The 14470-nt window shown below is 49.5% G+C and overlaps 2 protein-coding genes across 8 annotated transcripts in view; one reads left to right on the forward strand and one right to left on the reverse strand.

The window, feature by feature from the left end:
* The window catches only part of gosr2 (golgi SNAP receptor complex member 2), a 184419-nt gene that overhangs the window by 103711 nt on the left and 66238 nt on the right, over positions 1 to 14470 (forward strand). For 2 of the 4 annotated variants that reach the window (XR_011585580.1, XR_011585579.1), the window contains exons 1-6: positions 4703 to 4869; positions 5122 to 5186; positions 5671 to 5779; positions 6282 to 6414; positions 6639 to 6779; positions 7742 to 8772. Coding sequence is in view for 2 of the 4 variants with exons in the window: in XM_070847978.1 (XP_070704079.1) it covers positions 4841 to 4869; positions 5122 to 5186; positions 5671 to 5779; positions 6282 to 6414; positions 6639 to 6779; positions 7742 to 7903 (639 nt within the window). In the remaining 2 variants the exon portion in view is untranslated. Of the gene's footprint in view, positions 1 to 4702; positions 4870 to 5121; positions 5187 to 5670; positions 5780 to 6281; positions 6415 to 6638; positions 6780 to 7741; positions 9294 to 14470 lie in introns of those variants that run through there. The other 2 variants (XM_070847978.1, XM_070847977.1) reach the window with 2 other exon arrangements.
* The window catches only part of gpatch8 (G patch domain containing 8), a 31003-nt gene continuing 26063 nt past the window's right edge, over positions 9531 to 14470 (reverse strand). For all 4 annotated transcript variants that reach the window (XM_070848268.1, XM_070848269.1, XM_070848270.1 and 1 more), the window contains one exon: positions 9531 to 14470. In XM_070848268.1, coding sequence (XP_070704369.1) covers positions 10633 to 14470 — 3838 coding nt within the window. In that variant the 3' untranslated portion in view covers positions 9531 to 10632.

Genomic DNA, 14470 nt, shown 5'->3' on the forward strand with positions numbered 1-14470 from the left:
TGACAGCGAAACTTCTGGATTTGCAAATGGAAATTTGGTTACTTTAAAACTTGCATTAATATATTTTCAATCACAAACTGATTTTCCTTCCACTGAAACACTTTCTGATTGCAGCTCGGAAGGTTTTGCTCTAAAACCTGTTTAAAGACGTCACCTCTTACCGACTGCCCTCTCCTGCTAGCTGTGCTAAACAATAGTGATTCAAATGAACAAATTCAATGGATGGTTTTAACAAACAAACCTCTCGAATGGAGCAAAGACCCAAACAGAAACATGTGAACGCGGCCTGGATGTTTAAACGTGTGGCTAACTGTTAGCAGAGAGGTGCAGCACGGTCCAGGACAGAGGAGAGGGCGGCCTCCTGCACATGGAGCGTCTGTGAGCTGGTTTCAAACAGCAAAGACGTGTTTTGTGGTACCCCTCCTGTAAAGTCCAGCGTGTGCCTCCCACCCACACCCCCCCACAGGGGAACTCCTGGGGGAGGCAGTTCCCATGCCGCCTTACAGAAACACCTGCAGCGCTAACAGCAGGGTTTACACTGCAGCTGCTGTGATAGCACTCGATAAGACCTCGTGCATCCTCGAAATACACTCTGGAAATACAGCACTCCTCTGCACACACACACACACACACACACACACACACACACTGACCTCCATTACAACCAAACAAAACTTTCCCAGATCAACATTGTACAAAGAAGAACAACAGAGATAAAGGGCAGAGCTGTGTGTTCTCTCTCTAGAAAACACGTCTGGGATGCTGTCTGGTTATTTGTGATATCTGCAGCTCCACAATTAAGCCGTCTGCCGGCTTCAGCTCCAGTCATCACTGTCATTAAAGGATCCACAGACACAATCACCAGCCATCTACTTCTATTATGAACCACACTCTGGCATGGCCGCGGGTAGGAAGCTGTCAGGCGGGGGAAGCCCGGCGCACCCCCCCGCCCCCAGGGCCATCTTCCCACCACGGGGGAGGACGGCATCTCTCACCCGCAGAGCCGTGGGTGTCACAGGTGGTGTGAGCGTATGTGGGTGTCTGACGGCTGCACGATGACGGCCACACACACACACACACACACACACACAGAGGGCAAAAGGTCAAAGGGCCCTTCGGGGGGGGGGGGTGAGGACAAGCAGGGAACAGATTCAATTCTCTGACACTAATAAACTCCACATTATTCATTATTCAACAGTTATTGTGTCTCTTTACACCTTTTTCTAGCTGTTTTCCTTCTTTTCATGGAGAAAGTTTTATGTCTTTCTGGTTGTTTTGTTGTTTTGTGTCTATCTGAGCTCTTGGTGGAAACTTTGCACCTCTTCTTGCTCTTATAGGTTGTTTTGCGTCTGTGTGGTTCTTTTAGATCCTTTGTTGGTAACTTTTGGGGTCTTTGTGGGAACTTTGCACCTTTGTGTAGTAGTTTTGTATCTCTTCATGGTAGTTTTACATCTATTTGTGGATGTTTTGTGTCTCTATGATCCTTTTGCATCTGTAGTTTTGTGGTTTTGTGTCTCTGTGATCCTTTTGCATCTGTAGTTTTGTATATTTTGTGGTTTTGTGTCTCTCTAAGGTTGGTTTATGTCTTCGTGGTCATTTTACCTGTTTGAAGTTGTTTTGTGTCTCTTTATTTTGTTTGATTGACTCTAAAGCTAAAAAACATCCATCTTATTTCATTCTTTTCATACAGAGATTCAAATACTAACAAGTCAACCACCTTTCACCTTTCTCAGCCCCCCCACCTGACGGAGGTGGCGGTGGGGGGGCCGTGCCACCCCCAGCCAACCCCCTGGCCTCTGGACCTCTTTTCCCACCAGCAGCCGCTGAGACACTGGGATCTTATGAGTTTCTGCTGTCATCTCTGACAGGCCCTCATTTGCTTTCATTCAGCGTCTCATCACAGCTTCAAAGACGAGTGGATCATCTCCCTCGGGGGGAGAGAGACGATCAGCGCGCCTTCAAAAAATGACTGGTATCCAAAAATTGTTGACCCAAGGCGATTCTGGTCCTCATAATTGGCTTCTTCACTCTGTCTGTCTTGGGCAATCATTGGAGAGTTATGATGTATTATATTGCCTGGAAAACATCATTAAGTGTGTTGTGTGGAAGCATTTCAATAACATATCATTTTCTCTTGATGAACAAAACAGCGTTATAGAGGGGGGGGCGGTTAGTCACACGGAGAACACCGAGTGCTTTCTTCCTCTACCGAACAATCAATCTGCTGCCATGTTGTCTAACCAGGATCTAGGAACACACACACACACACACAACACATGTCTGCAGCAGTCAGACCGCTGCACGGTCCTCTAAGTGTAGGATTTAAGAAACAGACGTCTTTGCATCTGGATCCAGGTCAGAGATTATTATAGGAGTTTTTTCATTTAAATAAAAGCTACGTTTGAGATACTTTACTTAGAGAGATATAAGTATTTATATTTCATGTTGTCACTCCTATGAATTTATCGGTTAATGGTTACTTTTCAGATTTTTTATATTTTGGCTTCAAATGTAGAGTAACCCTTAATAAAATACTCATTGTTTTAGATTATACTAACCAACATTTTATAAGGCTGTTAAAAGTAGCTTTACCTTGAAAACACTAAATGGTGCTTAATAATAACAGCCCAATAATATATTAGATTAAAACAGGCCTGTGTGATAAACACCAAACATTAACCAGTTATTTCAGTTTTGATACCAAAAGTACATTTTTCTGATGATACATCTCTACTTTCAGTTAAGTGAGACTTTTATTTAGAGTTTTTAAACTGAGGTATCACTACTTTTACTGAAATAAATATTTAAATAAATACTTTTCCAGCACTGAAGAGCACTAATTCATGGGGAAATCCTCAGAAATGCAGCACCTCACAATGCTGAATCTGCACCAAAAAGAAGTGTAGAACTTTAAAAACAATGCAAATAATTTTAAAAAAGTTTTTGAGGTATAAAAGTAGAAACACAAACTGACAGACTTTGGCTTCGCAGCGTGAATGTGCACTAAACTCTGTCTGTGAACTGGCGCAGCCACGTGTGATCCCTCGGTCAGTGGCGGTGGCGTGATCGTGCTCCACACCTGCAGTCTGGATTCCAGTTTGTGCCCGTGGTGCTCAGGTGTGGAGGAGTAAGCTCATCTCATCCTCTCCTCGGGGCTGAAAGATAAAGGACAGACGGAGAGAACCCCACGACCTTGGGAGAAAGGAAAAGAGAGAGAGAGCTAACTGTGCCTCCTGTACTGGTTAGAAATGGTTTGAGGGGGGGCTTATTTCTCCCTCACTTCTCCTCCACCCTGAGCTGCAGGTTAAAGCTGCACACATCCAACCACTGCCCCGGGGATGTGTTATGACAACCCAAAACGGCGAACAGCGAGAGCAAGAAGTGGCATGAACAGATCTCAGGGATTTCTGACATGTGGGGGGGGGTGAAAAGGACCTCTGTTGAGAAGTGTCTCGCCTGGAGATACAAACATCAACTCAAGTACCATCAGGCAGCCGTGGAAAACTGTCTGGGCCGATTTCTGATTGCTGTGCTGAATGAGGTAAACAAACACAGCTATCACTGGCAAACGGGAGCTTGTGACGGGTCACTGCGCTAATTAGGATGCTTGACTTTGCTGTGTTGGCTCCTGGTCTCCCAGTTTCACAGACAGCGCGGTGATGGAGGGCTGCAGCCAGGTGATTGAGATGTGGTTTTGTTAAGGTGCCAGGCAGCGCCCCGGGATGATTTTCCTCCCACTAAATCACCAAGGAACTATTGTGAAATCTCCACAGCTTGTTCTGGGAAAACCCAACCATGCCACTTTCACACAGTGCTCCGTGACAAAGTCAGTCTGTGTCGGGTAACTTCACAAACATCCCGTCTCCCTCCCCGGTGACTACAGATGTCACCTGACTATGAAATGTTTGATATCATTAGTTTTCTCAGACCGCAGGCGAGAAGGAAGCCTGCGGATGGACAGACGGGAATATTCTGACACCGGTGTGTGGAAAAAGAGGATAACCTAATTAGACTGAATCAGACTGAGCTGACAAAAGCTGCCCTCGGGACACGTTTCACAGAGTCTTTCCTGTCACATGTCTACATGTCAACAGATTATGTTATAGGCTCTCAGAGCTGGTCTCGGCAGGAGAGGGGATCTCTGCTATCACACCTGTCAGCTGGTACACTTAGGAGAATATCAAATATAATGGAAAATATAGCCTACAGCTTAGATTTAAATTTGGGAAGTTTAGCATCAATTGAACTTCATTAACTTGACTTTATGGGATGTTGTGAACCACCTTTTGGTGCCCTGATACACCTGAGTGATGCAGCACAGCATTTAGGATTTGAAACTAAGAGGGAAGCTGCATAAACTAAAATCTGTGTTAGGTTTTCTTACCAGTATTGACACTAGGTGGTGTTTCTGCAGCATTTCATGTAAGACAAAGATCGTTAATTGAGGAAAAATATGTATAATACAGGTGTAATCAAAAGAGGGAAGCACTAACTCCAGTGTTAAAGTTGGGTAACAAACTCTGTAACTTTCTTTGCCTCACACAGTCTCAAACAAACAGCCATCACCGAGGCAGAAGCTGAATCACAGATCTGCAGTTACATTTTCAGTGTCCAAAAATAGCTGCCGAGTGAGCGCTCTTCGTTTTCACCCCTCTTCGATGACGTAGAAGAGCTTCCGGTTTCCTACTTCCGTACACAAACACTCGGCTGATGACGTGTACGCCCCAGCACCGTTAGCTAGCTAGCTAGCTTAGCCACCTGTCAGATTTACAGCGCGTTTTAAACAAAAGCGCCGCAACAAAACAAAAGGGAGACACAGCGTCTCTACGAGCCACCAAAGATGGAGACTCTTTACCACCAGACCAACAAGTGAGTGCGTCCGGAAACTCTTCAGGAGCTCCCGGCTAGCTAACGAGCGCAGCTACATAAGCTAATTTATAAGTGATTTAACTTCATCCGTGACTGTAGCAAGCTAATATCAGCACGGTGGGGTAACTGGGCTCACAGATATTCACTCCCACGTCCTTTCACTCACATTTAATGTTCCCCCAGCAGCCTGGTTGTATGTTTGGCATCATGTGCTGGTCCCCATCCGCTAATGTTATGTTTGATCTGGATCAGGCAAATCCAGGAGGTGCAGTCTCTGATGGGCAACCTGGAGAAGACGGACCGTCAGTCAGTGCACTGTGAGTGAAGAGCTCCACCTGATTATACTCATTTGGCTTTGAATGGCTTTATTCAGACTCCTTGTTATGGCTGCTCTGGTATAATGACAGGAGGAGGGTGGTGGTGGTGGTGGTGGTAGCTGCCTGGTTGATTGTTCTCTGTGGTTGGTGCCTGTCCAATCAGTTCTGGGCCAGGCTGGTGCCGGGACAGGAAGAAGCCGGGTGGGTGCAGTGACAGCAGCAGGGAAGGGCTCCTTCTAGATAATGGTGGGAGCCCCGGCAGTAGACTCCCCTCCTCCTCCTCTTCCTCCTCTTCCTCCTAAGTCATGACATCAACTTGTGTTTGAACACAGAGGCGGATGTGCTGCCGGAGCCTGAAAACTGGATTTATAATAAAACCCTACTTTTAAATTACTGTCTTGTATTCAAGGGTTGATTTTTACCCGATCACATGTTTCCCTCCTGTAATCATTCCCTCATTATTTCTTTTTTCTCACTATCCAAGTGTTGGAGAATGAACTGCAGGCTCGAATCGACCAGATCTTCAATCATTTAGAGCGCCTGGAGATCCTGGCCAGCAAGGAACCACCAAACCGCCGCCAGAACGCCAAATTGTGAGTTTGAAGTGACTCAATTGAAGGGTGACCCTAAAGCCCCAGAGCTGGCAGGGCGAGCCGTGCCTCACGAGGGCTCGGCTAAGGCTGCAGGAGATGAGACAGACGGCCCCGTCCTGCCCCGTGGCGACGCGGCTCTATGAAAACATTTCCTCAGAAGCCCCGTCATCACCAGCATTCCTGCTGCATTGGGCAAAGATTCATTTCTGAGCTGGATAAACAGGCCCGGGGGGACGCGGTGCTCCCCATCCCACAACACTCCTCTGATCTCAGTGGAGCTCTGGTGGGGTCTGAGTGAAGCTGAGGGGAGGGGGGAACTCTTCATTCCAACCACGTGAGATTTAAGGGAAAAGAAAACAACCACAGCGATTATGAGCAGTTAAACCTGCATATAAGATGCAGGTGTCACAGCGAGAATGTTGTAGCTGTAGAGAGAGATTCCTGTGTGTCGTCACCGTCATAACAAAGCTGAATTAAATTACTGTCCTTCACTTTCCCTCAGGCGAGTGGACCAGCTTAAGTATGACGTCCAGCACCTTCGGACCGCCCTGCAGAACTTCCAGCACCGGCGCTACGCCAGAGAGGCCCAGGACAGAGAGAGGGAGGAACTCATGAGCCGCACCTTCACGACCAACGTGAGTCAAAAGTACTTTATACCAGGCCGTGAATGAGCCTGATAATAGAGCTGCTAATCACTCTGTTGGGCACGAATCCAGCAGTCACAGGTCCAAGTCCTTCTGTTTATGATGTGAGTGACTCTTTCCTCAGTGTCACATCCAAACACAAACACCTAAATCATCTTACAAATACCTAAAATGAATAAAGTGGAATTAAGAAAAGTCTGGGTTTTGTTTAACAGGATGCAGATACCTCCATCCCCATAGATGAGACCCTACAGTTAAACACCAACTTGCACAACGCACACAGAGGCATGGACGACCTCCTGGGCAGCGGCAGCAGCATCCTCAACGGGATCAGAGATCAAAGATCTACTCTGAAGGTGTGCTTATGTTATACAGGAGAACTCTGGTATCAAACCCAGGCTTTAGTTTTAAGTATTTTGGCTTCGAAATGACTCGTGGTACAAAAACCTGTGAAACTAGCAGGCGAGAACAGAGATAGACCTGGAAGATCCTTTTGGTTTAACCACAAACAGCCGTTTTATCGCTCTCTGCACACACACCAGACTCCATTCACTAAAACAGGGATTTTAAATGAGAGTTGCAGCTCTACTACTGCCTCGATCAGTTAGTGTGTTTGTGTTGTTGTTTCAGAGGGTGAGTAGGGATCAAGCACGATGCTTATGTAGCACATAATCACACAAACTAATGAACCGATCGAGGCAGCGGTAGACCAGCGACTCCTGTGTCCTTCGAGATAAAATGACTGTTTTTGTCAATGGAGTCTGGAACAGGTTTCAGCAACAAGGATCTTTCGGGGCTATTGCAGCAGGAATAATGTCTGTAATGTAAAATAGGGTCTAGGTTTAAAAATATTGGACTTATCCTTTAATCCTTGACAAAATCTTTTCTTTCCTTCACTTTTTGTGGGTTTTGTTTAGTTTTGTAGAGAAATGAACCAGTATAGAGGGGGTACGTTTTCAGGTTAAAGTCCTGTTTCCTGACCCAGTTTGTGGCGTCGACATTGATCACAATAGTCTCATTGTTGGTGCGTCTGTGCTCAGTTAGAGGGTGAGTCCCTGTTTCCAGGGAGGAGATGGTCTTCCTGGTTTTGCTTCAGGCCTCCTCTTATCAGGGTGTGTCTGCTGATCAGTGCTCACAGCCCGGCTGTCTCGCCGTGAGAACCCTCTGACGGAGCGGCGCGTCAGGGAGGGCGTTGGCCCTCGACGTCGCTCAAAATCAGATGAATTAGCGTGGATAATTACAATGTTGTCATGTGATGTCTGGGTTTTCCAAAACACTTTGTGTGACGCGAGCGCGGCTCTGTCTCGTCTCTGCACAGGGGACCCATAAGAAGATGCTGGACGTGGCCAACATGTTAGGGCTGTCTAACACAGTGATGAGACTGATAGAACGGCGAGCCACCCAGGATAAGTTCATCATGATTGGAGGGATGCTGCTGACCTGCGTCTTCATGTTCCTGGTGGTCCGATACCTGGGCTGACCTCCATCCGTCCACAACGGCGGCTTTCCATCAGTCGTGGACATTTCTGCAGCACATCGTCCCTCTTGATATGAAAAAATGGCAGAACTGACTTTTTAGCACCAGATTCAAGTCATTTTTGAAAATAATTGTGCCATTATAGTTTGTTTTCCACCATCTTGATTATATTTGGCACCTACAAAGCGAGGAGGTGCAATAAGACCTTTATTACTTACAGTATTTTATTCTACTTGAAGCTCCAACAGAACATTGAACTCTATGATAACAGATCTGCTGCCACACGTCCACTACCTTAGTTCAAAGATCATAGCATTTTATTTTCTTTAATCAAAACCACTCTGACTGTAAATCAATATTGTCAACAGCTCAACATACTCTACTTGCTCTTGCCTTCAGTGAAAAGTTATTTTTCTGCTCCTTAATCAGTAATATTGTCATTCTGCTGTGTAGAGAAATAGAAAACAAGTGTAGAAATACTCATAACGCTACGTGTTTCATGCCATTGCAACTTAAAGGATAACTGGTATTTTTACATCTGGGACCCATTTTTACATATTTAGGGTCTGAAATAAATAGTAGGTATAAAAACACGTGTGTGACAGCATTATGGAAAGGATCCCTACAGAGAGAGACCTGGAAGATCCTTTTGGTTTAACCACAAACAGCACACACACCAGACTACATTCACTAAAACAGGGATTTTAGAGAACAGGACACAGGAGCTGTGGTCTACTTTTGTGTTGATCACTTAGTTTTTTTGTGTTATTGTGTGTTACACAAATATAGTGTTGGATCTGAATTAATCCTTTAAGACACCAAAGTCACACAATGACACAAACTGATCAAGACAGTAGACAAACAACTCCCATGTAAAATCCCTGTTTTAGTGAATGTAGTCTGGTGTGTGTGCTGTTTGTGGTTAAACCAAAAGGATCTTCCAGGTCTCTCTCTGTAGGGATCCTTTCCATGATGCTGTCACACACTTAGAATAACACTCTGAGCCTGTCAGTGGATCAAACAAGCTCTTTTAGTGGACCTACTGTGATCAGGTGCAGTTGTCCCTAAACGATTAATATTACAGCCACTGTAGCTGCTGTCTGTGGTGATTTACTGGACCAGTTCTCAAGTTATTTCAAACCCCCAAAACATACAAATATGGCCCAGATTTAAAAATATTGAGTTATTCTTTGAGAAAACTCCCTGTAGACTCTTTAGTTTTATGTATTTTCATGTGTGCTGATGATTCAACAGGGTGGCAACAAGGATCTGATCAGAAAAAAAAAAATAACTGTAGAAGCAGCAGGTAATTTGTAAAGGTTAAATATTTCTCTTGGATTCCTGTTCAGGTCTAGTCTCACTATGTGAGTGACTTTGCTCTCTGAAGAATAAAACATGTTTCATTCTCTTGGTGCATCTCCATCAGATTACAGCAACAGGAAGTTAAATCTGACCTCTGGCCGATGGATCTCATCTGGAGGAGCGCTGGGAGCAGCATCACCGTCAGCTCGGGGTGTTTCCTCTCCTGCTCCTCTGCTCTTTGTGGATTTACTGCCTCACAGGTCTATTAAAAGGCACCGAGGGCACCATCTAGTGTTCATGAAGCCTAAATATTGTGGAAAAACACACATGAACTCAAGATTTTATTTGCTGAAACAGTAAGTTTTTAAAAAATACAGAGTTGCTACTGTTTGACAGATCATTATTCCTTTGACCTCCCAGCTCGTCTCAGCTGGGCTCATTTAGAAACAGCCTCGATCAAACACACAGGTGTGTGTGTCCGTACTCCATCTGTGTCCCCGACATCTGTCTCAAACCTCTACAATGTTAATAGGTTAATCTACAGCAGTTTTATTTACAAAATTACACAAAAGCAAAAAACACGGCCCTTCTCTTTGAAGAGCATTTTGGAAAATAATTTAAAAACAGAAAAATACAATTATTGCAGTATACTACAATCTTATTGTTACATGATGCAAACGCATCATCTCGATGTACAGATTTCAGTGCAATTCAGGCGCGCCCTCGCCACAAGGGGGGGGGGCAGGAGCTTCGCCTCAGAGCATCAGGGATGTTAAAACCCCTACATCACATTTCCCCCTCGCTCACAGAGGGGGTTCATACCGATAGCTGTGATTTTATATGGTCATCACTGGTGGGATTCTTCACATTACACACTGATATATGTACAACTTACTGCATTACAAGTATCCAATAGAGAGCAAGTAGTCATGTGAGAACATAAACGGTATCAGTAAGTACGAAACAGTCCGTCTATGAAGGTTACGTCACAGAATCATGATTCTGCTTTCAGCTTCAGCCATCACGTCTCTTTGGCTGCCAACATGAGCGAAAACTGCCAAAATTATATTTTTATGTGGAAAAAACAAAACAAAAAAAAAGCCTCCAGTGGTTCCTCTGACTTCTCAGTCAAACAGAAATAGATGGTGTTAATATTCCTCAAGCTGCGATACAAACCGATGTCGTGAGGAAGTCTCTTTAAATCTACACCATGTTTAAAAAATTCAAAGCCAGAAGAAAACGTTAGTGTCACTTCTGGAGCCGACGCAGGCGGCACCACTTTGTGGCTACAACTCGCCGCACCGTGTCGGTGAAACGTTGGTTTACCGACAGCTTCCTGTCTCACCGCCTGCACGGCGACTCCATCTTAAACCAGCCGGTGGGTGAAGTCGTTCTTCCAGCGGTCGGGGGCTGTGACGACACTCCTTCGCTCACGAGCCGTGGTTGGGGGGGTGCTGGAGGTCCTGCCCTGAGAAGATTGGGTGTAGCAGTGGGTGGAGCTGGAGAGCCGCTGCCGCAGCGGCCTGCGAGGGCCGGGGTGTAAAGAGGGTGGGGTAGAGGGCCGTGTGCGGGACGTGGTGCAGAGCTAAGGGGGTGTGGTGAAGCGCGGACGCTGGGATAATGTGGATGGGCTGACCGGAGAGGAAGGCGGTCGGGTGGGCGGGGATCAGCCCGGCGTGTCCCAGAGAGTGTCCCAAAGAGTGTCCCAGGGAGTGTCCCAGGGGGGACAGGGAGATGGGGGTCAGGTGGTGCTGGGGAATGTGGTGCACCTGGGCCAGCTGGGCGTGCGCGGGGTGTGGGTGGTGAGGGTGCGCCGGGTGGATGCCCATGGCTGCGGCGGTGGCGGCGTGGTGCTGCAGGATGGCGTGCTGCACCGTGGTGATGGACGTGCCGGAGGCTACGGACACGGTGGGCTGCTGGATGTGGATCTGCTGCAGGGCGGGGGGAGGGGGAGCAGGGGCCAGGTTGGCGGCTGCGGCGGCGGCCGCGGCGGCTGCAGCGGCAGCAGAGGGGAACGTCTTGACCTGCTTGGCCAAAAGCTGCTGCTGGATGTGCTGCTGAGCGGCCTGCTGCAGCTTGCTGTACTTCTCCATCTCCTCTGGTGTGAACGTGATGGGCTGACTCTCCAGAGGAGCCAGCCCGTCCTCCTCCGCCTCCAGGCCGTCCTCCTCCAGGTTGGGGGGTGGATACGCCGGGTACGCGTGCATTGGTGGCTGCTGCTGCTGCTGCATTTCTGGCATGAGGGACTCCATCATGGGGTTCTGGGAGGGGTCCTGCCCCGGTTCTCCCTGGTACTGGGGCATCATCATGGAGGGCTCCTGCTCAAACAGGGGCCGGGGCTCTTGGTGGACCTGGGCCTCTGCGCTGGGGTGCTGAATCTCCTCTTGCACCGCCGCGCTCTGTGGGGCCTCCTCGACCTTCTGGACCGGTGGAGCAGGAGGTGGCGGCGGAGGTGGGAACTCCCTTATGGGCTCCACTAGGATGACCTCCGTGTCGGCCTCAGAGCCCTTCGCTCCTCCTGACTTCTCTCCCTCATCGGGTCTGGTCAGGGGGATCAGCGGTTTCTTCCCCACCTGCAGCTTCCCAAACAGGGGCAGCAAGGCTTTGTTTCCCAGGGTCGGGGGCAGTTTAGGGCCAAAGTAGCCCTGAGGTGGGTCCTTAATCTTAATCCCAGACTTTGTTCCTGAAGAAGAATCGTCAGATGTTTTTTTGGACTGAACCTTCTCCAGCAGCTGGCGAGCAGTGAGGGTGTTTTTCTGCTCCCCTGCATCTCGGGACCCCCCCGGCCTCAGAGCCTGCGAGCTGGATGCATGCGTGTTTCGGTTAAGGCCTCGTGATGAAGATGAGCGTGGAGACTGGGAGCGGTAGATGCGAGAGCGGTTGAAGTCTCTGCGTTGTGCGTCGCTGTCCCCTCGACTCCTGGGGGTCCGTCGACGGGGGGAGCCTTTGGTGGAGCTGGAGGAGCGGCTGGCGGAGCTGTGACTCCGGCTGTAGCTGCGCCTCCAGGATCTGGCGCTGGTGCTGCGGCTCCAGCTGCTGGAGCTCCTGGAGCTGCTCCGATGGTGCCGCCGGTGCCGCTTCCTGCGGCTGTAGCTGCGTGAACGTGAGCGGGAGTCCTCTGAGGAGGAAGACGAGTACTGATGTCTCCTGGATCGTCTGCGTCCTCGGCTCCCTCTCCGCTCGTACTCGGAGTCTGACGAGCGCTTGGAGTGCCTCCGTCGGCGGCCCTCTGTGCTGTAGTCGCTGTAGCTGTCCGAGTAGCTGCGGCTGCGGTGGCTGTAGGCGCTGCTGCCCGCTGAGGAGCGCTCAGAGCTGCTGGTGTACGAGTGGCTGCGGGACGTTTGGCCACGGTGGCGCCGCCGACTGCTGCCCCGCCTCTCCCCTCGTCTTGAAGAGCGGCTGCAGGAGCGCCCAGATTCCTCACTGTGGTGGCGGCGCTGCTCCCGTGGACTTGACCTGTGATGACGTGAGCGCTGAGTGGTGGAACCTCCCTCTTCTTCGCTCTCGCTGCTCGGAGGTCTGCCGGGGCCGGGGCTCTTCTGGGCAGCGGCGGAGCAGGAGGCACTTTGAGGCGCATTAGAGTCGGTCTTCTGCCGCTTGGTGCCACTGTGCTCCTCCTCCTTGTCGGTGCCTCTTCCGGCTCCTCCTTCCTCCGCTCCAGACTTACAAGGCACTTCCTTAGCAGCACGTTTCCTCTTCCCCACTTCTGCTCCTGTATTTCCTGTGGCTCCTCCTCCAGGTGCCAGCTGAGCAGAGGAGGCAGCAGCTTTATCCTCCGACTTTGGTTTGGCTTTTTCCTTTTCGTCCCCCGTTGCCTCGTCCTGATCTGGAGCCTTGTTCTTGCTCTTCTTCCGTTTGTGTTTTTTCTTCTTTTTGGGCTTCTCGTGCGTCACCTCCGTCTCTCCCTCCACGTCCTCTTTTGCTCCTTTTTCTTTTCCTTTGCGTTTTGAGTGCTTTCCAGACTTCTTATGCTTCTTCTTCTTCTTTTTCTTCTTTGCACTACTGCTGCCCGTCACTAGCTTTTGCTCATCGCCTTCTAACTGACCGGCCTCTCCCTTCGCCGTCGCCTTGTCCTTGTCAGCACTGGTCCCAGGTTTAGTGGCTGTGTCCACCTCAGCTGTTGAGGCGGTCATCTCTTGTCCCTTGTCTTCGGACTCGTCACAAGGCTTAGGGGACTTTGCTGCCTTCCCACCTCGCACTCCTTTGTTGCGGGACAGCTTGAAGTCAAAGTAGAGGGGGTTACAGCTGTACGACAGGGACGGCTGAGCTTTGGTGAACTCGAGGAGTTCAGAGGGCCACTGCAGGGTGGTGCTCTCGTCTTTGCTTAGAACCGGGAAGAAGGGACCTGTGGGGATTTTAGGACCCGAGCTGGGATCCAGAGCTTCCTGTGCGCTCTCTGCTTTTTGTGTCGGCGACGTGGGCACCATGGCGGCCGTGTCAGCTGGGCACGAAGAGACGTCCTCCGTCTTCACGTCAGGGGACGGAGGACTCGGCTCTGGGTCGGGAATCAAGGTGACATTATCTTGTTCTTTCTCCGTCTTACACTCAGTAACGTTGGGTTCTGTCTGTTCAGAACAGTCTTCGGCCTTCTTCTCCTCCTGCCCCTCTTCTTCATCTTCCTCCTCTTTGCTCGCACTCTGATCTGTGGCCTTCATGAACAGCAAAAACTGGAAGTGAGGCTTCACCCGGCAGTGAGCCGGCGGTACGTAGTGGTAGTACTGAGGCTCCTGTCCAGCGTAGCCTTCGTCTTTTTTCATCATCATCTTCAGCTTGTTGAGAGTGGAGGCCAGAGAGCCTCCGTCATCGGGCTGCTGGTCCTCCTCAGTCTCTGCCACACTGGCGCCCTCTCCTCCTTCGCCTCCTCCCGACGCTCCCTTAGGGCTGTCTGTGGCGCAGCCCGTCTCCTCCTGCCCTGCAGCCTTTTCCCCCTCCTGGCCCTCCTCTTCCTCCACAGCCTCCTCTCCGTGGTCTGTAAACACTGCCGCTGCCGTCTCCAGCTTCACTGGGGCTTTCTTGGCAAAAGAGAAGGACACGCTGACTTTGGATGCTCCACTCTGGGTTGGGGAGGAGGCGCTGTTCTTCCCCAGAGAGAAGCTGATGGCCGGGCTTTGCTTTGGGGAGGCCTGCCCACTTTTTTCGGCCGGCGGTGCTTCCAGGGCGCCGTCTGTCAGGACGGTGATCTCTGGTGTGATGCCGTCGCTGTCCTCCATCTTCTCTCCGTCCACAGCCACCGTGGTAGTTTTGAACATGGGTCCACTTCCCGGGGTG

The sequence above is a fragment of the Pempheris klunzingeri genome, chromosome 17 (genome assembly GCF_042242105.1).
Source record: "Pempheris klunzingeri isolate RE-2024b chromosome 17, fPemKlu1.hap1, whole genome shotgun sequence".
Classification (NCBI taxonomy): domain Eukaryota; kingdom Metazoa; phylum Chordata; class Actinopteri; order Acropomatiformes; family Pempheridae; genus Pempheris; species Pempheris klunzingeri.